This window comes from Channa argus, chromosome 17, assembly GCF_033026475.1.
Source record: "Channa argus isolate prfri chromosome 17, Channa argus male v1.0, whole genome shotgun sequence".
Lineage (NCBI taxonomy): Eukaryota > Metazoa > Chordata > Actinopteri > Anabantiformes > Channidae > Channa > Channa argus.
In genome coordinates this window covers 10,902,177-10,927,184 of record NC_090213.1, presented here as the reverse complement: position 1 = coordinate 10,927,184, position 25,008 = coordinate 10,902,177, and the positions used below count along the sequence as shown (strand labels likewise).

The window sequence follows — 25,008 nt, the reverse complement described above, 5'->3', positions numbered from 1 at the left end:
ACGTCTACCTAACAATAATGAAAACATGAACAAACTATAAAACATACAACTAATATTAGATCAAATAAATGCTTCAGTATTACAGTAATGTACATGTAATCATGTATTTTAGGGAAAAATGTAACTATAACAACTTATAGGTACAGTTAGTACAGTAGGTACTGATCTCATAATGCCTGAGCCAATTTATTGAATATTATTGGATTAATGGACAACAACAAAATTAATAAAACGTTGCTAGAAATGTGTAACTATGAAGCAGTGTTAATGTTTAACTAGCACCTAGTTAGACAGTGTGCCAGGGCTTTTCATCTATATGCTGGTGACTCCGTGCTCGGTCTTGAATTAGAAAATGCTCATTTTAACTTATTAAGAATGTGCCCTACTCTTTGCATTCATTCATATAATCTCAGATTATATATCCTATTTTTGCAAAAGGGTGATGGAGATAGATATCCAGACCTTTAAAAGGATATGTCTACATCTCAAGAATGAATAAAGATAAAAAAGGAAAAGGCTATTTAACTATATATTAGGATGATAATAGAGTAGAGATATGCAGACAAAAACTATTTATTGATAAGGAGGCTTCTCTTCCATCAGTTGGTGACAACAGTGTATCTGAGTAATCTTCTTTTAAGCCATAACGTTTTGTTTTAAATTCAACATAACCCAAACTGGGCAATTTGCAGGACAAGTGTATCATAATTTGTGGAGATGTTGCGTCACATTTCCCTTTTTTTGAAGTCTAAATCTGGTGCTTCTGAGTGGACCACATGGCACACTAGGCATTTATTTCCTAGGGTTTCTTGATCCCACTAGTCCATCAGGTCCCTGAGGCTACATGTTTCCTGCTTGCTTTCAGCTGCTCAGCCTGCACTATATAGCAGCTGATGTGCGACACCTTTGCATGGGCCAGCACCTCCTGCAGTGGAACACTTATGTGAAGCTAATGAACACCAAGCTAGTGTGTAAAACAAAGGAGTTTGCTATGAAGTCATTTCAGGATATACTTTTCACTAATTTCAGCTAATGCATTTTAGTAGAAAATCTAAAATGCATTAGCCCACAAGATCTGGCTGTCCTCAAGCAGGGCCCTTGTGTGTCCTTTCTATCACCATATGGGCCTTTCATCTTTAGGGATTAGTTCCTAGTCTTTAGTGGGAGGAGGGACTGTTCACATGAGCCCAACATCTTACTGTCTGTTCCCGGTTAAGTGAAAATCTTTTTGATGCAATATTAAGATGTTGGTTTGAGTGTTGTTATGAAACTATTTCAGAAAAATCTTTGTTTTGACTAAAATCGACCTGTCTAACATTTTCACTCAGAAGACACTTTGTCCATCTGCCAACAATAAAAGCGACAATGAATGTGCTGTGCAACAGTAGTTTTTAGCCACTCACATACTTGAGTGTGTCTTTGTAAAACACACAAACCCAAACAAATCAATTTCTGTGTCTGATATGAGGGAAACATTTGGCAAGCATGTAGGATATACAATCTATTTTGTTGTTGGTTTAGCTGGAGTGTATGAGAATCAGCTCATTGCTAGACAGCCAACGCATTTCATTTCAACACTAATTAGCTTCTGGAGTTTTGCCCATGGTGGTCTAACTCATCCTAACTCCTCACAAGTTCTAATGCATTGCAAATAGGGTCACTAAATAAAATTATAACTTGAATGTGTGCGGTGGAAATGTTTTAACTTCAAGTGCTTATAAACAACACAAATGGAACGATGTTCAGTAATGACCTATACTGATTTACTCACTCTCCTTCTTGAAACAAAGACATCACATTATATCCATTTTAAAGAGACTGCCTGCTTGCCAGGTGTCAGAGTGCTATGCTAAAGTGGTAACAAACTGTCTGAGGCTTGGTGGCTATTTTTAGATAGAATAATCAGCAAGAAATGTCTGTAATGTCTACAAAATCATAGTGAGACAGATGGGAACTTGTTAGATCAGCCTTAAGCACTTTTGTGTGTTGTCTTGACACAATTAGCAAAGCACAGCTCAAAAACATTAATCAGTTTACCAAAGACACCACAGGCCTGTCATCATCAAAACTGAGGCCTTTTGCACATCTGTCGCTCTTCCCGATATTTTTCTTTTGTCGGCTCCTGAGTTTCCGTCTGAGTCATTACATTTGTTTGATATAACGATGAAAAAACTTCTAGATGTTTGCCAACACATAACAGCCCGACTAAGGCAGTCAATAGCGACATGTTTGGCCACAGCGGAACATGTTCTCCGTATTGATTTGGCATGAGTTTGGAACTCTCTCATTTTATCCGGACCAAGGCCACGTCTGGTGGGGTGGAACTTGAACCCGTGGCCTTCTGCAGCCCAACCTAATGCTCTTGCACTGAGTTGACAGGCCTCCTAGCCAATAAATAACACAGCAGATATAAATTTACTTCATCACAGTTTTATACAATCACTGGCCACTTTATTAGGTACACCTGTACAGTTTAAGCCAAACCAATACAGCAGCTCTGCCATGAATTGTACTTTTACAATGTTATAATTTCTCAGTTTTTAAGTTGAAACTGTTAGAAAGGTAATAATTCTCCTCTGTTTGGTACAACTCCACAACTCACTATGACCTCAGTAATAGAGTGCATTCTAAGAGGTGGTGTTTCTAAAGTTTTTGCCTCCTGTTTAAAATTAATGTGGTGGCCCAAATGCCACCTCTTATGTAAATTGCATTAAAATCTTGTAAAGAAAATCAAAATCAGTTGTGCATGATGCCAAACCTTGATAAAGGGGTAAAAAAAGAAGTATATCTGTTAATCGAAATTGTACCAGATTGATTTTGTGTAGATTGAATGTTTTCTTCTGCATGGAAAAACAAGTAGAAAAAAAGCTTCATGTTTTAAAAAGTCAAAAATTGACTATCCTTTACATCCAAATGAACAATGATGGGATTTTTCATAAGATTTATATGCTACTAGTGTTTTTTCTATAACATCCAAAAGCTGACACCAAAATTTTCTCAAAATATCACACAGGTGTGTAATTATTTATTTAGGCTATCATGTCATACTCTAATACAAATTTAAATGCTAAGCTTTGCCTCCATTGGATTATGAATCACTGCGGGTTGCTGGTACCAGTTGGAGGTGGTTTCAGCATCCCTGCATTTACAGGAAACCTGATTTTGCAGGCTGTTCACAACCTCAAAGGATCCCCTGTGTCTCCAATTCCACAGATAAATACTCTCACTACATGCATTAGGAAGGCAATGAAGAGCCAGCAGCTCAGCTTTTTCTTCTGTGGTGTCTTTAGAACTCTGTATGAGCAAATGAAAAAGAATGATGTATGAGTGTGTGGAAGAGAAGGCATAAGAAAATAGATTCATGATAATTTAAATCTGAATGGTTTTTAAAGATTTGGTTAACTTGGAATAATGGTGGTAAATTATGGTGTTGTCTCAGTGTGTGAGAGTGGCTGCTGACTAACTAATCCTCTTTGCACTTCTCATTCCCGCAGCTCTACTCTGTGGCATTTGTTGACCTCGTTATAGGTGGTGACCTACAATCCTGCTAGAAAAACTCTATATGTCTTGGCTTGACCTTTATCTCCCTCTCCTTTTTAGTTTTCTGATATTGCGTAACAGTGGTGACAAGTTAATTTTGCATGTTAAGGAGTTTGCAATCCTTTTCCGATCAGTATACATTTTCTGTGTGATGGCATCAGTGACACTGGATTACAACAAGCTGGCCGAATATATTCTAACACAAAAGCTGGACATGGGGAGTGGACACACTATATGTAAAACAATACAGGTAAGTTTTCTTTCTGTTCTGTTCTCTCTTTTTACCCATTACCTTTAGAATTAAGTGCAGACTGGGGTAAACAGGGAGCCAGTGTTTAAAATGTGCATGTAATAAAATGTGAATGTGTGAATTAATCTATATTTTACTTTAATATTATTTAGTCTTATGTGTTATAGAGTCAGTCCATATGATTTTGGACAATACGATTTTGGCTCTATATGCAATATAGCATATTTGAAGTAAAACTGATGTGTTGTGAGAGTAAACTGTCAGCTTTTCTTCAAGAGGTTAAAGGTAAACCATGTAAAAAGTAAAACAATTTTATCCATAAACTCCCCACTCTAGGGGTTCAAAAGTAATTACATAATTGTCTGCTCAGTTTTTGGATAGCATAGTGTGTGTTATTCCCTCATTATGTTATTTGCAAGTAATCAGATTAACGTTCTAAATGAAATTTCAAGTGTGGCATTTGCATTCTCTAATCAGTTGTTGTTAATCATCTATATGAAGTTCAAAGAGCTGTCAATACCTGTGAACCAGGTCATCATTACGCTCAAAAATCAAAAATCTCTAGCCAAGAGCAAAATAAATATTAGGTGTGGAAAAAGTCATTTGAAAAGATACATACCACAAAGGCTGATCTCAGGATCTCTAAAAGATCTGGAAGACCATGACAAACTACTGCTGTGGATGATAGCAAATTTGCTTTGTTGTGGAAAAAAAAAGTAAAAGTAGCACAGAAGACTTTACCAAAGTAAAAATATTTATCAAAGGATTATACAATTTGTAAATCTCCAAAGATATAAATTTGTCAAAAACATGTCTAAGAAATAGCTGTACATCATCCCATTTACACAAAAAGATGGGAAGGGAATAGTTTGGAGAATCTGTGAAGCGAGATGGTTCTGACCCAAATTAGAATAAGTATGCATTTCATTTATTGAAGGCATAAAAGCCATAAGACCAAGCAGGAGACTCTCTAATGCAGTCTATGCAGTGTAAACATCAGACTGTCTTCAGTGAGTGGGTGGGACAACAGCATCTAGAGCCAGAAGGATGGAGGAGTTAAACTCTGGGCATTAACCAGCTCAGGTCTAAATCTGGCTATGAGATAATTAGTTGGAAAGCAACATTTCTTCATGCAGATATTGTGTCAACACGTGGAGCTTATCAGGTCCACGTGTTGAAACAGGACTTTTTAGAGCTGTTTTCATAGTCTGAGTAGTAGTAGCCGTGCTGACCTTTACGCTCTACTCACCGAAGCCAGGACAGGAAGACCAGGAGCTGAAGTCAGATAAGGTCATCACCATGGTGCACCCTGTCCTCGTGGCCTGGGTGAACTTGAACGGGCATGTTGTCCTCTAAAAATCTGCCACATCTTACCAGTGAAAATTGAACTGAAACAAAACTCACACTTGAAGTGTATGAGTCTATGCTGTTATTTAAAGAATAGCAGTGCAGTGCAAGAGTAGTCTTTGAGCAGTGCAACTCAAAGACTACTCTTAGATCAGTGTCTAACATGCAATTCAATGATTGTTTTAACAAAACATGTGGGAACTCTGCTTTATGTTACTGCAACAAAATCAGGTATTCTGTCATGTTTTAACAGGTGGGTGTGGATCCAGCATGCAAAATGTTTGTGAAAGATGCCTACGTAGAGGAGGTCAACAGAAAAATCTGCATCAAGGCCTCACGTGGGGTCACAAAACACTGCTCCTCCACTATTAGAGTCCACCCTTCCCAGGCTTGTAGTTCCACCAGCACACACTGCAGTGTTGGGGAGGATGTTTTAAGGATTACACCAGTGATGCAGACTTCTTTGTGTACTGGGGTAACACTATTTGTGGCATCTACATACACACCCACAGGCACACATTTAAGACTCAAGACCTGGACAAGGACAACTTCTACCAGCAATACTCTTCTCACCAAAATGCAGCTCTCTAGTTATCAGAAATGCAATTGATGCTGAGTCCAAACTGCACATTTGGGTTCTGTAGCTAGCATTGGCCCCTGAGGCAGTCACAGACAGTACCTATTATGCATGGCTGCATAATGGGTGTTTTGTGGTGTTGGCTTTAGCAGTGTGCATAGTAGTGATAAGCTTAAAAGACTCTATGTCCCCACAGTGGCTTCAGTTTGGTGGCCTAGATTGGTAGCTGTCACAGACCACTCAAGTGCTGGGAGGGCTGGTATCGAACGGAAAAGGACCTATCATGGTACATTGTGTTTACATTATTTGCTACATACACACTGCTTCTCTTACCTCTGCTGAAGGCCATTTGTGCTGGCTCCATCACCTCAGTACTGCACCTTCTGTTGGAGATAGTTTTCAACTACAATGATGCTGTGCTCTTGAGAAAGGTGAGCTATTTCTACAGCATTTATTATTCAATACAAAGTATCCAATACAAAGTCAAAAACTATTATTTTAAAATGTAATATAAACATATAACTATAAAATGTTGTTTGTTTAATATACTTTATGCTCATGGTAGTTGTTTCAGATCCTCTTTTACTACATGAACCTGCTAAGTACACAATTCAAAAGCCTTATCAATAACTCATTAATATTTTAAAAAATATAAAATATAAAATATTGGCATATACTTTTGTGCATTTCCCATTTCTCAGAGTTTTATATTTTTTCAGTGTAAATACTGTTTTAAAATAAACATGTGCAGATGCAGATCAAGAAACTGCACCTTAATTAATTAGACTTTATACTTTACTTTGGAATTACTAAAAGCTTATTGATGCATTAATTACTGTTAGCCACACTACATATCTTCTTTCGGCATTTAATTTTCGGCCATCCAAATCAAGCCCTGTCAAAGGATGATTCTTTATCATTTGTCTCACTTAAGGTTTCTTTCATTTTTCAATGGTTTGGTTAGTGTAGAACTGTAAGATAGTAAAGCATTTTAAGACACTATACATGGTATTACTGTGTATATGCTTAGTCTGGTCCATGACTGTTTTACTATGTTGCGATAATGGCTACAAGCTAAGTGTACACATGACATTTAACTTTAGTTGATGTTCTCTGGATTTTCCTTGTTAAACAAAGATCATTGGTCTCTTGGATGCAGGTGTTTGCTAAATGCCTGCTGTTCCTTGGTATGACTGCAGCTCGCTTGTGCATTTACTACCTGACAGACCTTTTATTGGAAACACCACGCTGTATTGTAGGTCGCCTCCAACTAGACCGAGAGAACCACAGACAGGTAATTTTTGTTGTTAATGAGACTAAATTATAATGAATGGCCATTATACCAGACGCTGTCACACTGGTTCAATGTCACCACACATGAGCATCTGGTGCTGTCAATCCTGCCTTGCTTTGTTGCCTTGGAGATGATCGTTGATATGCGTGCTATGAAGGATGAGGTCAGTCCTCAAGCATTTGACAAGGCCTATATCCACCAGTAAACAGACGTTAGGCAAACAGTCATACACAATTATTTACATCTGATTTACTGCACAGCTGAGATATTAAAAATAAAATAAAAAATACAGCATATGTTATTTTAGATTTTATAAAAATATGTTTGTCTTTCGGTAAACTCTTAGATTGTTAATTAGTTGTGTGGAACAAAACAGTTTAACAGAATTAAGGAATGTCAATTAAGGAATGTTGAAAATTTGTCAGCTCTTTTACAGCTCTTTTCTTTTTGTTTACTCTCTGCAGCATCCTGTTTGCAGACATCAAGGGCTTCACTGTTTTTATGAACCTGTTAGCCCAAGCTCTGGATACGAATTGTCAATGAAGTATTTGGACGCACTGACTCATTACCAGAGGTAAAGACCTGAGAACATTGTATAACAAATCTTGTATTTTGACACGACTTAAATTCAGTCAAATCTGTTTTTGTGTATTGCTTGGTGTTGTATTATGATAGGAGTACCACTGGCTGTGGATAAAGATACTGGGAGATTGTTACTACTGTGTGTCTGGGGTCCCTGAACCACAGCCTGCTCATGCTTGTTACTGTGTTGAAATGAGCCTGGCAATGATCAACACCGTACGGTCAGTCTTGACTTGGTAAATAAAAGAGAGGCATGCAAGACAGTGACATAAAACTTATCAAACATATATTATTGCTGCATGTTAGGGGGCTGGAATGTAGACAGGATAAATGTTTCTGGAATTGTAATTGGAAATATCCCAGTAATTTACCATATTTTATCTTATATCACATACCCAATGCAATTAAGTACAATAATATGTAATAATGGTGTAACATTGTCACCAGGTATGTGGGTAAGCAGCCTGACTTCGGCATGGAAATGAGGAGCGGGATCCACTCGGGCTCTGTCCTCTGTGGAGTTTCACGTCCGTTACAGGGATGTGGGAATTGCCAACATGCTGGAGGCGGCAGGTATACCAGGGTGTGTCTCTGTTAATGCAAGTGATCAGCAGAGTAGCACTTTGACAGAGCATATTAATACATATTAATCCCACCATCTATTAATATATATTTATACTGAATACACATTGAGCCAATTTATTTGTGTTGTTGCGTCGTTCCACTATCTCAGATTGTTTGATTGTCAGTCTTTTTGCTGTGTAAATGAAGTGTTTGTGTAAGTTAAAATTGCTATAACTTTACAGAATAGAATAATTGCTTGTTCTAAACCCCCCTTAAGACAAAAACCTGAACATATTATTAGCCTTTGCATTTTAAATAAATATTAAACTAATTTCTAGAAATTTGTGTCATGCTTTAAAGTGCACTTTAAAGCTAACATTCCTGTCTGTGAATAAATCAGGAAAGTAGAAGGTGGTAGCTTTAAGATTTAATGAATTCTTCATTAAAAGTCATAAGTAATCTTCATCTTTGTAGATACTTCACAGTATCAAATTTAGCCAAATTGTCACAAACTATCTTTTTTAAGAACATGTTGGTGTAATCATACTAAAAATAGTTTTAAGTATTTCTCATTTTAAAGCCACTGTGGAGGATTTAGTAGTATTATATTATTTTATTAATTCCTCTTCTACCTAAATCTATACTTTTTTGGATTGAGTTATGGTTGATTTGAGTGAATTTCTTCAAAATTGGCAGAAGTATCTACTTTGACTCAATAATAAACAAATTCGATTTTGATGGTAAAGGGTCAGACGTCAAGGTCACTATGGCCTTGCATCCAATCCATTTTTGTGAATATGATATCGTATGACTGCCATGAAGGTATTTCTTCAACACAAATGTCCATAAGCCTTGAGGATTTGTTGAGTTGCATTTAGAGGTCAAAGGTCAAGCGTACTTTGACCTCTGCTGATGTTCTTTTTCCACTTGTCCTTCACCTCTGTTGTTCCTCTGCAGGCTGTTCCCAGTGTTTCTTCCGTTTTTATTCTCGCTGTTTGTCTACATGCTGCTGTTGCTGATACTGCTCTGGCTGAAGAGTTCAGGTGAAGCTCTGCAGCACTTCAGCACTTCTGCTGCTGGATTCATGATAACAACAGTGCCCGCAACCTTCTCACTCTTACTGTCATTTTCACCAACTTTGGTTTGGCCTCTACTGACATGGTGAGAAACTAAATATGGGCCTGATTTACAAACATGCTAGGGGTTTGTTAAAGGTTATTTCTCTGACAACTTTATTTTCTATACTTTAATGCTATTTAATGCACTCTGGAAAGGAAGCAATCTTTTCTTAACGGTGGCTCTCAGATAATGCAGGATATAAGTCCAAAAAAAGAGCTATCATTCACACTTTTAATATTTATTTTTAGAATCCTTCTGAAATGCATATTCATAAAGAAGAAAGTCACACTTCACTGCACCTCAGATGACAGGCAAACTGTGCTTTCAGAACTGTTTGGTAAATAACACAGAGAACCACAGGCATGGAGGCACAATCATGATGATGATTCTTTTAAATCAGTTTGCTATCTTTTGCAATGACATTACATTCTAATAGTGGTCCAAATAGATAACCGACAGCATAGATTACAGAAATATACAAAAAGCAACTTTGTGAAGATGAAGTGTGCATCTGTTTGATTGCCATACTCCTTATAGGCTTTAATCAGTTGTTAGATGCCTTAATATAAATAAAGCACCTGACAACTAATTAAAGCCAATTAAAAATGATTTTGGTTTGTGTCTTGGTGTAGGCATGGTACATTCTCAAGATAAAACAGAGGTTATGTAATAGGAAAGTTTCATGTCCATTCACTATCTGTGTGTACCCTGAGGTAATGACAACAGAAATTTACATTTGGATTTAACAAAGTATGAAAACGTTGTCATCTAAAGATCAGAAACACAAACACTATGTACTGTTAATAATACCTGCTTGCACACATTTAGTCTTGTACTTATAAATAGGTGATCTTGATCTTGTTTTTTCTTTTTACTCCAAAAAAATGTCTTTCTAACTTTAATATTCCTTCAGGCCTTTGTGTTGTGTGTGATGATTCCCATGGTGACTGCATTGGCTCTATCCTCCTACCTCATCCACTTGGCCTTCCTCACTTCCACACGTCATGATCTGCTGGACAAGTCAGTGTATAGTCTCTGAGAACACACTAATTATAAAATTTTAAACTTTAAAACTATGAAGTTATTTTCTGTATAACTGTAAAGAAAATGATTGTAATTTAAAATACTTCTGTACTTCATTTAATCATCACTTCTTTTTATTCACAGCCACACCTCACCCAACAGGAAGTGGAGGATATGAGGGAGCTGCAGGAACACAACAATTCTTTATTACATAATATCCTGCCTGTGCATATGTTGTTCAGCACAACATTTTCTGGACCAAAGCAAAAACAATTAGGTGTCAGAAACACCCTGAAACTTCTGATCCCAGCTCTTTAATGCATTATTTCTTTCTCAGAATATTTGACCTGCAATGCCTTGTCAAGGTTGTACAAAAGTAGAATGAAAACAACGCAATTTAATTTCATATTATTATGATTAATTAGTTATTATCATCAATTATTATCATAATTATTTCATAGTATTATTAGTTTTGTAAAAATATACTGTATATCAGTCTTGCTGTTTATGGCTTTTCCTAAATGTTGAAATAAATGTAACAGTACATGTGCCCTGTGTTCAAATGATTTCTAATACTATAATTTCATAATTAATTTGTGTAAACTATTATAGTGAGTCCAGAGTCAGTCTAGAAATGTCAAACGTCCAATTAGGATAACTGTGTAATTTTATGAATTTATTTAATCTCTTAATGTCTCTACTAACATGTTGTTGGAGGAGTCATACTTCCACTGCGTGGAGAAGTTTAAGACCATTGAGGGCTGCTACATGGCAGCCTCTGGCTTCACTCTAGACAAATTGTTGGAGATCTTCTCTTACATAGTATGCATTTCGACTACAGTTCAATGGTAGCTGCTTTAATATCTACATCCCCCCCCTTCCTATCCATCTACTATCTCTCAGGTTGTGATGGATGAATGGAATCAGCTTGAGCTTGTTTTGTTTGCACTGGCAATGCAAGAGACCTTGAAAGAGATTAATGGGCACTCTGCCCAAAACCTTCAGCTGCGTGTGGGTGAGTGGCTAAGTGGTTGACCTTAACAAACACACACACACACACACACACACACACACACACACACACACACACACACACACACACACACACACAGAGTATTGCTGATAATGCACTCTTCTCTAACATACCTACTGTCATAGCTCTACTGTTCATTTATTTTTTTCTAATGTAAATAGTTATCTGTGTTTTGTAACTGAAACGGGCTCTGCCCATGGGTCACTGGTCACAGGTATGATCGATGCCACCAAGCCACAGTATGACATCTGGGGTGCAACAGTGAACTTGGCTAGCCGCATGGACAGCACAGGTGTGAGTGAATGCATTCAAGTACCTGAGGCCACTCACAGGCTCCTCTCAGAATTTGGCTTTGCTCTTGAGTTATGTGGAGAATGTTTTGTCTAGGATGTTGGTGACTGAAAGATGGAGACCTACTTAGTTTGCTAGTGAATGAATATCTGATCATTCAGTCCATACATAGTAGCATAGTAAACTGGAGAACAACTTCAGGAGTGACCTTCCAAACTAAAGTGAAAGACTGATGTGAGTATGTCACAAGAACATTTAGTCATATCAATTAGCCTCTAAAAAGAAATGAATGCACTGGGATCTAACTGACAAATTACAGGAGTGATAATCATTCACTCAAATTTCTCTGGAGTGATGAGAATTAAATTATATCGCTAATCAGTATTTAGAGATACACCCTATTTTGCTGTAAAAGAATTAAAACAAGAGAGACATCTGCTGGTGGAAAAGCATAACAGATCAAAGCAAAGCTTACAGCCTCTCAGGAAGGGGACAGTGGTGTATTTGTGTAGAAATTAATGACTTGTACGACCATATTTCTGAAGAGGCCCTGATTATACATTTCTTAAAGGTCATTGGAAAGACATTGTATGACCATTCATGTCATTCTAGGTGAGAAAGTGCCAGGGGAAAATCCGCACCTATTTTATTAGCACCATGTGCAGTAAGAAGGCCGATGTTGGAACAGATGGCCACATGAGGGGGCAGACAGCACGACGTATGACTCCTGCAGAAGTGGTGTTTGGTCTCGTCAAGGCGAAACACAAGGAGACGATGAGAGATGCCATGGGGTGTTTGGACTGACTCCCTGTACTCCTCAGAAACTGTTGGGGTCAGATAACTGCAGGGATCCAGCGACGTGTTTCTACTTGTTTACAGTTTCGTTGTTCTTGTTTCACACTTTGCCATAACAATATTAGCTGCACACAGGTGATAGGATCCAGTCCTAATAGAGCATTTGTCTGTGTGTCTTCTGCAGCTTTAAATCTTTCCATAAAAATAAAATGTTAATATTTTGGCCTGTATCTTAATCAACATGTGCAGGAAGACTGTCCCAAATGTGTAATGTAGGTTTTAAGCATTTGAAAGCTGTTTTTATTGCCACATCTATACTTATATGTCAGCTTAGTGTATTTTGAACAAAGCTAACGAAGCAAAGATGTGTTTTCTGTTTGCTGGGTCAATACTGCTGCCAGATGTCAGACTTCTATGCTGAATACCTGACAACAACCAACTCAACCTTTCATTGACTATTTATGGCCTTTTGCATTGTGTTCTTGATTTAATGTTTTGTAATAACAATTTTCCATTACACTTCATATTTTGAGTTGTGCTACTGTTCCAAGATCCAATATTCTCTAAATATTAATTTTATATGACCACAGACCAAAACAGCAAATAAGTCAGCATTTCCGCTTGGTTTCATTTTGTACTTTAACTACTATATTTTACTTCAGTTACATTCATATTTCCGGCATAAAATTTGTGAAATGTAAAGTTTAGCTTTTGAATCAATTTTAAGGCCCACCCCACCTCACCATATGATAACCAAAGGACACACAAGGTTATTGTAAATTTTTGCTTAACGTAAAGGTTGCCAAGCTCTATGAGACTTCCTTTCTACAGTTATTGGCAATATCTGACTATTGCTATTGATCTTAACATGTAGTTTGTGGGTCTATCTATCTAGTACACCATCAAAATGTAAAACAAAAGTAATCGAAAGGCTTCATTAATTTTATATATCAAATTCCATCCATCGATTAACTTATCCTGTTCAGGCTCACAGGGCAATTGGCAAAAGGTGAGGTACACCCTGGACAGGTCAACATTCTATCTCAGGGCCAACACAGCCAAAAAACCCAAGCAATCACAGCAAGAACATGCAAATTCCACACAAAATGTCCATGGCAGGCAGGTAGATTTGACCCCTGCCATACTTCAGATACTAGTGTTTACAAAATAAAATCAGCAATCACCATAAACTGAGTAGTGGTCTTTTCTGTAAATTGTTCATATGAGTCAGTTTCTGGCATTCAGTTCGAAAATGTGATGTTTAAGCAACTTTTGTTCCCGTTGGCAAAGACTGCAGTCTTAGTGATTTAGATGTCTTATCTGATAAAGTAAGGCATTATGTTAATTAAAACTCAAGTGTTATATAAAACAGTTGGGTGTGGAGGAAAATAAAAGTAAGTATTTAAAATATATAAAATAAAAAATAACAAATATTTAAAAGAAATTCCCATCCACTTTATGTTACACAGCATAGATAGATAGATAGATAGATAGATAGATAGATAGATAGATAGATAGATAGATAGATAGATAGATAGATAGATAGATAGATAGATAGATAGATAGATAGATAGATAGATAAAATTCAAATAGTAAATGTCTTATCCTACTTTACGATTCTGGACGATTTCTCCGGATTCGATTAATTTTGGCTGCCATAAACGCGGGTATTCCTCGAGAGTCTTATTCATCGTCTATTCTGAAAGATGTCTCACTCGAAGTTTGTCTTGGGCATTAAGCTGTTTGATCTTTTTGATACAGATACATAAGAACATTTATACTGCACAAATCCCTGATACAACAAATGGTTTTCCAAGTCTTTCAGTTCTCCGAATGACCATAATACTGCTTTCAAAGATGACAAAAAAGGAGAGACACGAGAAATATTTTCAACTAAATATTTTAAATGGATGTAGCTAAACTTTAAATATGCGTTTATAGTATGCGTCTTATTTATACTTTTTGTTTCTTGATTTTTTCCAGCTCCACATTTATGAAATGAATGGTTTCTAAAGTCCCCACGATTCATTGTTGGGTATTTGTAAATGTTTGGATGTAATCAGTGGCCTATTGGTGTCCGGGAACACTGTCAGAGTAAGAGGTCTTTAGTTGTCTGGCCTCTCTGTGGTGCCGCGCAGGCACGCGGGATTCTCCGCTTCCCCTGTGCTTGTTGTGGCTCCGTGCATCCGGAGAAAGTTCGCCTCTCAGTTAGTTCGTTTGATTTTGCTTGAATATTAAGAAACTATGGCAGATTCTCAGGGGGACAAGCTGTACCTGGTGGAATATGCCAAGAGCGGCCGCGCATCGTGCAAAAAATGCAAAGAAAACATAGCGAAAGACTCGTTGAGAATGGCCATCATGGTGCAGGTAAGGTAGCGGCGCCCGGAATCAGTTTATATTAAGAAACCAGCAAAACCCTGTTTTATACAAGTGGTAATCGTGCATATAAACTGAGCTATAATAAACTCCTCGGAGGATATCAACATAACGTTATAGTTTATAAAGTGGTTTCAGATGAGTAGGTCGGGCCTCGTTTAGCTTTTAAATGGCTGACATTGTCTACTGAGTCTTATTCACAAAGAGCTGCTGAGGCTTCGTTCGTGCCGGATCGTCTCCGGCCCACGAGTTCAGCCCACGAAGAGAGGTATGCTGCTACATGTGATGCATGTCGGTGCCTTAGTTAACACTTGTCCAGAGCATCAGTGTCAAAAGGCAAAACCAAAACAGCATCACTAAATCTAAATTCTGCTGCTCCCCTACACAGAATTAATTTACTAATAGGCTACGAGAAACCTTGTTACGTGGCTGCGAAAAGTCTACCTCCTTATTCATGGCCCTTGGAGCTGATCCAGATTTTTCATCATTTGAGGCCAGTCAGACTGCCTAACATACTGTAGCTTACAGCATTTCACTAGCTTTTATATAGAATCGGTGGTTTTCCTGCATTCTAGTCTACAAAGTATGAACCAAATCACATTAGTTTTATAGAAAATATGTCTATTCTTAAACTTTTTTCTATTTAAAAACAAGGGGAAATTATGGCTTGAAAATGGGAAACATCCTTGTTGAAATTATACGCAATGTGTACATTTAAATGTACACTTTGTGTTTTTTACTTGAATTGATTTAATTGAATAGTTGTTGTAGGCCTTATTTTGTCGGTAATCAATGTTGCCTGTCACAATAAAAACAAAACAGCATAATGTGCTTTTATGTCCAGATTAAATTTGTTATTAAAAAACATACTCTACTAAACCTTTCCTGTTTGTTTTTATCCACTAGTCCCCTGTGTATGATGGTAGGATCCCCCACTGGCATCACTTCTCCTGCTTCTGGCAGCGAGCAGCACCTCAGTCCACCGCTGACATCGCAGGTTTTTCTGAACTCCGCTGGGAAGACCAGGAGAAGGTCAAGAAAGCCATTGAAAGTGGTGGAGTTACAGGTTAGTACTTAGAGCCTAATCTCATGGTCACTTACATGGCCCCTGATTAGTAAACATTTTACAATCTCACATAGCGGCATTAGGTGCTGAATGTTACAGGTGTAACAGTGGATGTCATCATACATAAGCGCATCATAACAGCAAGTAGTGAATAGATTCTATCACTGTACAAATATTTCAGATATGAGAAAGAGAAACTGATGTCAATTTAGAGCAGGAAATAACAAAAAGGTTTATTAAATAAATACAGAAGTTTAAAGTAGGTTTCCTTCCTGTTGACACAAATACACACACTACCTCTCAGTTAAGTAAAAATGATTATTATTCTATAACAATTATTATTAAACCTCAGAAGTATGACAACTTTCTTTCCATAGGAAAAGGGGAACAGAAGAGTGGAGCCAAAGGGGAAAAGATGCTAAATGACTTTGCAGTGGAATATGCCAAGTCGAACCGCAGCACATGCAAAGGCTGTGAGCAGAAAATAGAAAAGGTTAGCAGCTGTAGTTTTAAACACAGAACAAGAATTATTTTAAATACCATTATTTATTTTTTTATTATGTAAGTATTAGATGTTGTGTGTTATAAGTCCAATCTTTTGGCATTGCTTTGCTAAAGCTTTTGAGTCTCTGGCCTTCAGGATCAGATTCGAGTGTCCAGGAAAGCTGTAGACCCTGAAAAGCCCCAACTGGGTCTGATCGATCGCTGGTACCACACAGCATGCTTTGTGAGCCGCAGGGAAGAGTTGGCTTTCAAACCGGAATACAGCGCTGCCCAGCTGAAAGGTTTCAATGCACTACGGGCTGAAGACAAGGAGGAACTTAAGAAAAGGCTACCCGCTGTCAAATCTGAAGGGTGAGACAAGGAAAATGGTGTCTTTTGTGCAAGCTGGGTAATTGTAGAATTATGAAGAATGTGTAATTTTGACAGAGTTTAGTTTTTGCGACCACCACCCTGGTCAGGTGTGGTGTCCATTTCAGGTAGTTGCACCCTCTCAGTCACCACCACCACCCCAATTTGACACCTCGCTGTCCCCCACTGTTCTACAACACAAGAAAATTGCCTTGAAGGTGTCCCTGAAAGCTTTCATTGTGTATGCATACAGGAAAGGGTTGACGGCAGAATTTGCATGTGACAGGATAATGGCAGTGAGCAGCAGCTCTAGCGGCACTGGACAGTGAGGACAGAACAACAGGAAGCAGTTGATTATGTGGAGGGGGATCCAGCAGATTGTGAAGAGGAAAAGAACCAGAAAAAGTGAAGTGGCCGTCTTCATCTCCCGGCGCATGATGGCCGCAGCCCTAACTTGTCTCTCCCCTCTGCTGCTATGTTCAGATGCGATGCGTCTCACCTGGCGCTTGACCATGACAAAGATTTGGGCATAGATAAGAAACATAATCACTAGTGGTGTCAGCACACAAGCAAAGAAGTTGAAATAGACCATGTATGTCATGTCCACTACCAGTACAAAGAAACAGTAACTTGACTCAGGTGGGGTCTTGTGCCAGCCCATTAGAGGCACAAGCCCTATGAGAAAGGCCATCAGCCATGTGACGAGGATCACCAGCGCTGCGTTGCGAGATGTCATCAGAACCTTGTAGTGGAACGGCATGAAGATGGCCACATAGCGCTCCACAGCCACTGCCAGCAGGCTGAAGATGGAGCTCTGGGTGAACATTATCAACACACTGAGCATGAGCAGACACAGGTAGAGATTGTGACGGGGTAAGCCGATATCAGTCATGATGGCACAGGGGATGGCGATCACACCCACACAGATGTCGGCGATTGCGAGTGAGACAAGGAAGTAGCTGGTGGCAGTGCGAAGCTTGCGGTTGAGGCCCACAGCAGCACACACCAGTAAATTGCCGGCTGTGGAGAGAAAGGCGATGACTAGCTCAGCCGCCATATATGGCACATTAGTGGGTATCGCCAAATTAGCAGATAGAAATGAGGATGAGGTGGAGGAAGGAGTTGAGTTTGGGAAATGTTGCAGAACAGAGGAAGAAAGATGAGATGAGTTTCTAGTTTGCTGGAAGATGTAAACATTCAATGATGCACTTGTTCTTTCCATAGTTTTCCTAAAGAGAGAAATAAGATTCACATTAGAAATCAGCTAAACTGCCCTGTATGGTAATATAGTGAAGTTACTCACCAATCCGCAGTCACACAGTCCTGTTAAATATAAGTGTTGTTTCTCAAGAAACCAGCAACTTTATCATGGTCATACTGACACCAGCAAAATTCAATTAGTACACCTACCCACACATTAAAGATGGCTTTTCTTTTAACAAGACTGGAGGACATGCTTTTATAGAACTCCCTTCCTCCCCCTTGATGTCACAAGTTGTCAGATAAGGGATGTTTTTTATTGTTCACTCTTGAAGATCAGACAGCGGATAATTGAGAGTAGGCTGTCATTAACTAATATGCGTGCTCTGTGGGGATCCGGTCTTATGGGGAGCTAATACATTTTCTTGTCAGGGGCAGAGTGGATAATATCAGCATGGCCACCTGGGATTGTGGGGACGTGTACCAGCTTGTGTGTATGTATGTGCTTTAATAACTGATGGGGCCCTAATGAGTTTGTTTAATGAATAAAGGTGTCACAATCAGACATGTTTATTCCCAATCTTGGCTGTCATCCAGCGTCCCTTTGGGCCTCATTTAGGAAGTTTATTTTGATTATTTTTTTTCCACCACCTTTTTGGAACTACAAAAAACAAAACAACAAAGTTTGGAGGGGAAAAAAATGATTTGAAGTTATATATTCTTTCAGAAAACGTAAATCTGATGAGATGGATGGAGTATCAAAGAAACATAAGAAGGAAGAGGAGGATGAGAAGAAGAAGCAGGAAGAGCAGTTGAAGGTAGCTTTTATAATGTTTTGTTTCTCATTTTAATATACATTCTTTGAACATGGTCTTAACAAACCTTTCTTTTATATTTAATTTTTATTTATTTTTTCCCCTTCATGTGTGAGTAGAATCAAAGTCAGCTGATTTGGGGAATCAAGGACAAGCTGAGGAAGCATTGTTCAATCAATGACATGAAGGAGCTGCTGATTGCAAATGGCCAGGAGGTTCCCTCTGGAGAGTCAAATGTAAAAGATTTTAGTTTCTAAACACTCATAACTACTTTATTCACAGTTTAAATTTAGGTTATTGTGTACACAGAAATGAGGACACTTGCCAAAGAGTAATTAGTGACTGGTCTTTAATTATCAGGTGGTCGACTGCCTGGCTGATGGAATGGCCTTTGGTGCTCTTGAGTCTTGTAAAGAGTGCATGGGTCAGCTGGTGTTCAAGGGTGATGCTTATTACTGTACAGGGAACATCTCTGCCTGGACAAAGTGTGTGTTCAAAACCACAACACCTCTTCGCGGAAACTGGGTCATTCCCAAGGTAGGACGTCTCGATTTTGAAATTAGTATCTAGTGTATTTTCAGTGAGTGCTGTAGCAGACAAACACTTAAATACATTTATTCCTGTTATATTGTACAGCATCCACTGAATTTGTATTGCAGGAATTTGGAGAGGTTCCTTTTCTGAAAAAGTTCAAGTTCAAGCGACAGGACAGGTTGTATCCTAAGGAGGCTCCTACCCAAACCCTGAAGAAAGCCAAAGCTGAGCCTCAAGCGAGTGCTTCCAGTGCCCCAAATGAGCAACTGCCAGAAGGAGCTCCTTCAGGTCAGTGAAGAAACTTAAGGGAGTATATTAATATCTTGTAATTAATAATTAAATGAGTGTATTGTAATAATCTGTAATGTATATGCTGAATGATTCAGCTGATGTGCTACTGTAAATGTACCAAAACAACAAGGGTTTAAATAAGTTAAATAACATTGAATAGAAAATAATCTAATCTATGAATAAGAACTTGACATTATGTGTTTTTGTCTCATAGACAAACCTCTCACTGGTATGAAGCTGATGTCTGTGGGCAAGTTGACCAAGAACAAGGATGATTTGAAGGCAGCTGTAGAGGAGTTGGGTGGAAAGATCACTGGGACAGCCAATAAAGCTTCTCTGTGCCTCAGCACCAAGAGTGAGTAATGATTCTGTACGATGTTGACATTTAAAACATGGATGGATTGATAGATGTTATGTGTAGGTAATGTTTCCACACATTCCTTGTGCTGTTTTTTGAACAGAGGAAGTAGAGAAGATGGGTAACAAAATGGAAGAAGTGAGGGAAGCTGGTGTGCGTGTGGTCTCAGAGGATTTCCTCACAGACATCAAATCATCAGGCAAAGCTCTCCAGGAACTGGTCTCCCTACACGCCATCTCACCCTGGGGTGCAGAGGTCAAAGTTGAGGCTCAGGCTCCATCTGTGGCCTCCAAGTCTGGAGCACTGGCTACCAAGAGCACAGGGAGGGTGAAGGAGGAGGAAGGTAAAGGATATTTGATACTGTGGCTAGTAGGGCTGCTGTTGTTAATGGATCTGTTTATAGGAACTGGAACATATAGTTATCTTTTTATTTATAATATATCTACATGTTTACAGGTAGTAGCAAAGCAAAGAAGATGAAACTAACAGTTAAAGGAGGAGCTGCTGTGGATCCAGATTCGGGTACTTGTAACTTCCATGCATATTATCTCTGATATTATCTCTGTATTTGTATTTTTTACTTTGACAAGTTGTTTGTTTGTTTGTTTGTTTGTATTTAGGTTTGGAGAACACTGCTCATGTCCTGGAGCAGAGTGGGAAGATGTACAGTGCCACACTGGGTCTTGTGGACATTGTCAGAGGAACTAACTCCTACTATAAACTGCAGCTGTTGGAGGATGATGTACAGAAAAGGTAATTTCCCTTCTTTTGGTTGTTTAATAAACATTCAGGTCAATAAGAAATGGAACATTCTGCCTAATCTCTGTACAAAAGCTACCTTTATTTTTGTCACGCTGCACATCTGTTCTCTGTGCAGATACTGGGTGTTCAGGTCATGGGGCAGAGTGGGCACCACCATTGGAGGCAACAAGCTGGACAAGTTTCATGACAAGAACTCTGCCCTAGACAACTTCCTGTGTGTGTACAGAGAGAAGACGGGCAATGACTGGAGCTCTTCCAACTTCACCAAATATCCTAATAAGTTCTATCCTCTTGAAATTGACTATGGACAGGTATGCAGAAATACACACCAACAAACTAGGAAGCTTGTAGTACATTTTTTCATCTGACTAGTGTTTGTTTTTCATGTTGTTGGACAGGATGAGGAAGCAGTGAAGAGGCTGACGGCGTCTGCTGGTGCCAAGTCTAAGCTTGCCAAACCTGTCCAGGAACTCATCAAGCTGATCTTTGATGTGGAGAGCATGAAGAAGGCCATGGTGGAATTTGAGGCAAGTAAAATAGTTTGAAGATAGTACGAGATTTAGAAAACGACTATGAAAGTGTTCATAGTTTGGCTCCTAGGCAATGGAATACATTTCAATGACTTCACTTTTATGCATGTATTACAACAGCCAGTACAATCAGTCTGGGATTAATAAAACATTTTTAAAAAGCAAATAAAATTAATTAAATCATCCCGATGAAAGAAAGAAACGTTACTTTAAAAACATTTGTATATCTAACCTTTTTTAAAATTAGCAGCACTATAAATTTAAAGTTTATTTTTAATTTATTATTTCCCATCCTGTGAGTTCAGAGTCTCCACAGCAGTTTTTATGCCGGATGCCCTTCCTGACGCAACCCTCCCCAAATTTTATCGGGCTTTGGACCGGGATTGCACAGCTGAGGATGGGAATGGGGGTTCAGTTATCAGTGTCTTTTCCGGGGACACTTTAACATGTGGTCGGGAAAGGCGGGGCTTGAACCTCTGACCCTATGGTTGGTAGGGGGCCACTGTACCAACTGAGCATTTCCTTAATTACATATAGATTATTTTGCATTTCCTGTCTCAGATTGACCTTCAAAAGATGCCCCTTGGAAAGTTGAGTAAAAGGCAGATCCAGAGTGCCTACGCTCTCCTTACTGAAGTACAGCAGGTAAGTTCTCCAAAATCCTTATGGGTCACCTCAGATTTCACCTTTGTTGTGTGTATTTATGCTTCCCATAATGTTTTAATGACATTAACTATTTTGTTTCTTTTTTTTTTTTAATCATAGGCTGTGTCGGATTGCAAACCTGAGGCTCAGATACTGGATCTCTCCAATCGCTTCTACACCCTGATACCACACGACTTTGGCATGAAGAAGCCTCCACTACTCAACACCTTGGACTACATTCAAGTAAGGGCACATATACTGCATTAAACTGTACACCGTACCCTGTTTTTTCCTCATTTCAATAATAAGACAAATGCTGAATTTAAAAAGGCAGATGGATAAACACCTTTTCATTAATCACTTTCCAGGCAAAAGTTCAGATGTTGGACAACCTGTTGGATATTGAAGTGGCTTACAGCCTCCTGAGAGGAGGTGCCCAAGACAATGAGCATGATCCCATTGATATTAACTATGAGAAACTCAAAACGAAGATTAAGGTGTGAAATGCAACAGTTTTCTTTTGTTTTTTTACTTGTCTCAAAGTTATGGACAAGTGTGTGAAATGCATGCATTTTCCTCCAGCTTTGTCACACTACACTATGTCATATATTTATTTCACAGGTTGTTGACAAGACCACACAGGAGGCTGAGATCATTATGCAATATGTTAAGAACACCCATGCTGCTACACACAACACATACACACTGGAAGTGCAAGAAGTAAGTAATTAATGTGAATTACTGTTTAAACAATATAAAACATTTAAGTGGAATAACTACAGTGCCTCCTTATTTTTTATTTTATTTATTTTTTCCCATTTTTAGATCTTCAAAATTGCTAGGGAGGGAGAGCGCCAACGTTACCGTCCATTTGAGGAGCTACACAATCGCCAGCTGCTGTGGCACGGATCTCGCACCACCAACTATGCTGGCATCTTGTCTCAGGGTCTTCGCATTGCCCCTCCTGAGGCTCCAGTGGTGAGTGTTTATGGAACTGACTTTCATTTGTTCTTAATAAAAAAACCAATACCTGTCTATTCATAAATATTTATGTGTTTCAGTGGTTTTAAGTTAACGTGTGTTTTCTGCATTTGTGTAGACCGGTTATATGTTTGGCAAAGGTGTGTACTTTGCTGACATGGTGTCGAAGAGTGCCAACTACTGTCACACCTCCCAGTCAGACCCTGTAGGCCTTCTACTGCTGGCTGAGGTTGCTCTTGGTAACATGTAAGTGTCTGAAAATATTTTCTTGGCCTTTCTGATGAACATGTAAATTAATCTAGCTTTTATTTATTTTATTTTTTTGCAGGCATGAATTGAAGAAAGCCTCCCACATTACAAAGTTACCTAAGGGCAAACACAGTGTCAAAGGTGAGAAACCGATGTGATTGTTTAATTGGTAAATAACATAGAATTTAGGTAAAATGTTTAGTTTTCAGTACTGAAAATTAAACATTAGCAACTGATATTTGTTTCTTCCAATTTATCTTTACACCATAGGCTCCCTCCATATTAAGAGCAGATTATTGTAATTATAGCACTTGTCTTTTTTGTCAGTAATAATAAAACTGAATGTGCTGAATAACAGAATTTGTATAAAATACACTTACTGTGAAAAGAATTTAGCGTAGTGATGTGCTAGCTGACTAAATACTGATTATTATGAATGTCACCATTAAGGCAGAACCTTTGCCTCTTGTGTATTATTTATATGTAAAGAGAGCTTTGGTTTGTCTTCATCAGACTGTTTCTCTCACACTTCTTATTTTATATATTTTATTTTTAGGTTTGGGTAGAACTGCTCCCGATCCAGGTGCTACTGTTAATTTAGAAGGCGTGCAAGTACCTCTGGGCAAAGGAGTCCACACTAATATTGATGAAACAAGTCTTCTGTACAACGAGTATCCTTTAATATTTATCTCCTTTTTTGCGGTTTTGATAATAATTACGCTAAATGGCCCCACGTGTTTTTTGCTTTGTCATATAAATAATTCTTTTAAAGTGGTGTGTAAATGTGTGCAGAGCTAAAACCTTCATATTTTTATTTATATTTTCCTTATTTTCCTTAACCACTGCTCCTCCAGGTACATTGTGTATGATGTAGCACAGGTAAACCTGAAGTATCTCTTGAAAATCAAGTTTAACTACCAGACATCGCTGTGGTGAGAGCGTTAGTGCCCAATCCCTCTTCAGTGAAAGCAAAAAACAGTTGCCTCCAAATGCCTGGGCTTTATTCTCTGCAAAAGATACTTGGCAGAGGAGTGATTGTGTATCCTGCAGTATAATAACAATTGAAAATTTCTAGCCACTTACTTTTGCATCAGGTTTATTAGCTGGCAGCCTTTCATAATAATGCGCCTACTTCTGACATATACTGTAAGAGACCAAATCACAGCTCAGTATTGTAGTCTACGTGTGGTGCATACTAGCTAAAAATGTTCAATTTTTAAAAAAAATAATCTGAAAATGTAGGGTTTTTTTTTTTTTTTTTTTTTGTCTTATGTAGCAACAACTTACTGTCCATGCTTTAGTAAACGTATTGGTAATAAAGCATATTATTGCAAGTTTAGAAAGAGTTTGGAGCTGTGAACAACCATTTACAATCCCACGCTTATACGTCAGCCAATCAGAAACATACTGTAGTCTTTCCAGACACTGTACAAGTGTTGACATGTATATATTTGTTTTGTTGTTGTCTTTCTTGCAGATGAAGAAGGAAATAAAAAGTTTGATTCTGGTCTATGAAGTATTCTGTAAAAGAAACAACTGCCATGATGTATGGTACACTTTTTCTTTGAGTTTTTGTTGTTTACGTCAAACTAAATAAAACATTGAGAGTTCTTAAACATGTTGTAATTGCATGTGATTTGATTTGGTGGTGAATGATTTTGGAATTTTTATTTGATCACAATTGCATTTATACTTTTGCAGCACTTGGCTACATACAATGACAGGAAATTGCAACTCCCTGCATATTTGGTGAGAGGAAAAGTTGTTTGATTCTAAAATTCAAGATTACAATGGTAACTATATTTAAAAATTAATATACAGTATGTTCAAATGGCAATGTGTTAAAAAGGGAAGGTGCATTGGAATGCAACTGTAATAATAGATTAGGGACAAGGTAACAGCATATCTGGATGTCATATCTTATACAATCTATA

The 25,008-nt window shown here is 38.3% G+C and overlaps 2 protein-coding genes and 1 pseudogene across 3 annotated transcripts; 2 read left to right on the top strand and 1 right to left on the bottom strand.

The window, feature by feature from the left end:
* The first annotated feature begins 58 nt into the window (after positions 1-58).
* Positions 59-13,594, top strand: si:dkey-206f10.1 (adenylate cyclase type 8). The gene is given in 22 exon segments (XM_067482852.1): positions 59-3,790; positions 5,391-5,558; positions 5,561-5,714; positions 5,717-5,972; positions 5,974-6,145; positions 6,874-7,008; positions 7,097-7,224; positions 7,473-7,533; positions 7,535-7,582; positions 7,684-7,811; positions 8,038-8,109; positions 8,111-8,235; positions 8,362-8,368; positions 9,112-9,175; positions 9,178-9,315; positions 10,187-10,297; positions 10,378-10,536; positions 10,538-10,564; positions 11,014-11,094; positions 11,197-11,314; positions 11,520-11,719; positions 12,233-13,594. Coding segments are annotated over 22 exon segments (2,772 nt in total). The 5' UTR covers positions 59-3,562; the 3' UTR covers positions 12,425-13,594.
* A 949-nt stretch (positions 13,595-14,543) lies between these two features.
* On the top strand, positions 14,544-24,689 carry parp1 (poly (ADP-ribose) polymerase 1). 2 transcript variants are annotated; one of them, XM_067482137.1, is made up of 23 exons: positions 14,544-14,782; positions 15,698-15,857; positions 16,235-16,350; positions 16,498-16,712; positions 18,637-18,727; positions 18,844-18,960; positions 19,085-19,261; positions 19,384-19,546; positions 19,764-19,904; positions 20,011-20,250; positions 20,364-20,429; positions 20,528-20,660; positions 20,785-20,980; positions 21,068-21,196; positions 21,761-21,844; positions 21,965-22,087; positions 22,213-22,341; positions 22,466-22,564; positions 22,670-22,822; positions 22,944-23,071; positions 23,154-23,215; positions 23,631-23,745; positions 23,929-24,689. In XM_067482137.1, exons 1-23 carry the CDS (start codon positions 14,660-14,662, stop codon positions 24,008-24,010), a joined length of 3,042 nt encoding a protein of 1,013 aa, XP_067338238.1. In that variant the 5' UTR covers positions 14,544-14,659; the 3' UTR covers positions 24,011-24,689. The 2 variants fall into 2 exon arrangements, with proteins under 2 accessions (XP_067338238.1, XP_067338239.1); XM_067482138.1 differs by lacking the exon at positions 14,544-14,782 and adding an exon at positions 14,823-15,059.
* LOC137102879 (adenosine receptor A1 pseudogene) lies at positions 16,852-17,933 on the bottom strand (annotated as a pseudogene).
* Positions 24,690-25,008: the final 319 nt, after the last annotated feature.

What these genes read in the sequence shown, in the direction of transcription:
- parp1 (XM_067482137.1), top strand. Translation starts at nt 14,660, where the DNA reads ATGGCAGATTCTCAGGGGGACAAGCTGTACCTGGTGGAATATGCCAAG. An exon ending in TTCCCTCTGGAGAGTCAAAT is followed by an intron (nt 18,961 to 19,084) that starts GTAAAAGATTTT and finishes TTTAATTATCAG; the next exon opens with GTGGTCGACTGCCTGGCTGA. An exon ending in ACACACTGGAAGTGCAAGAA is followed by an intron (nt 22,565 to 22,669) that starts GTAAGTAATTAA and finishes TCCCATTTTTAG; the next exon opens with ATCTTCAAAATTGCTAGGGA.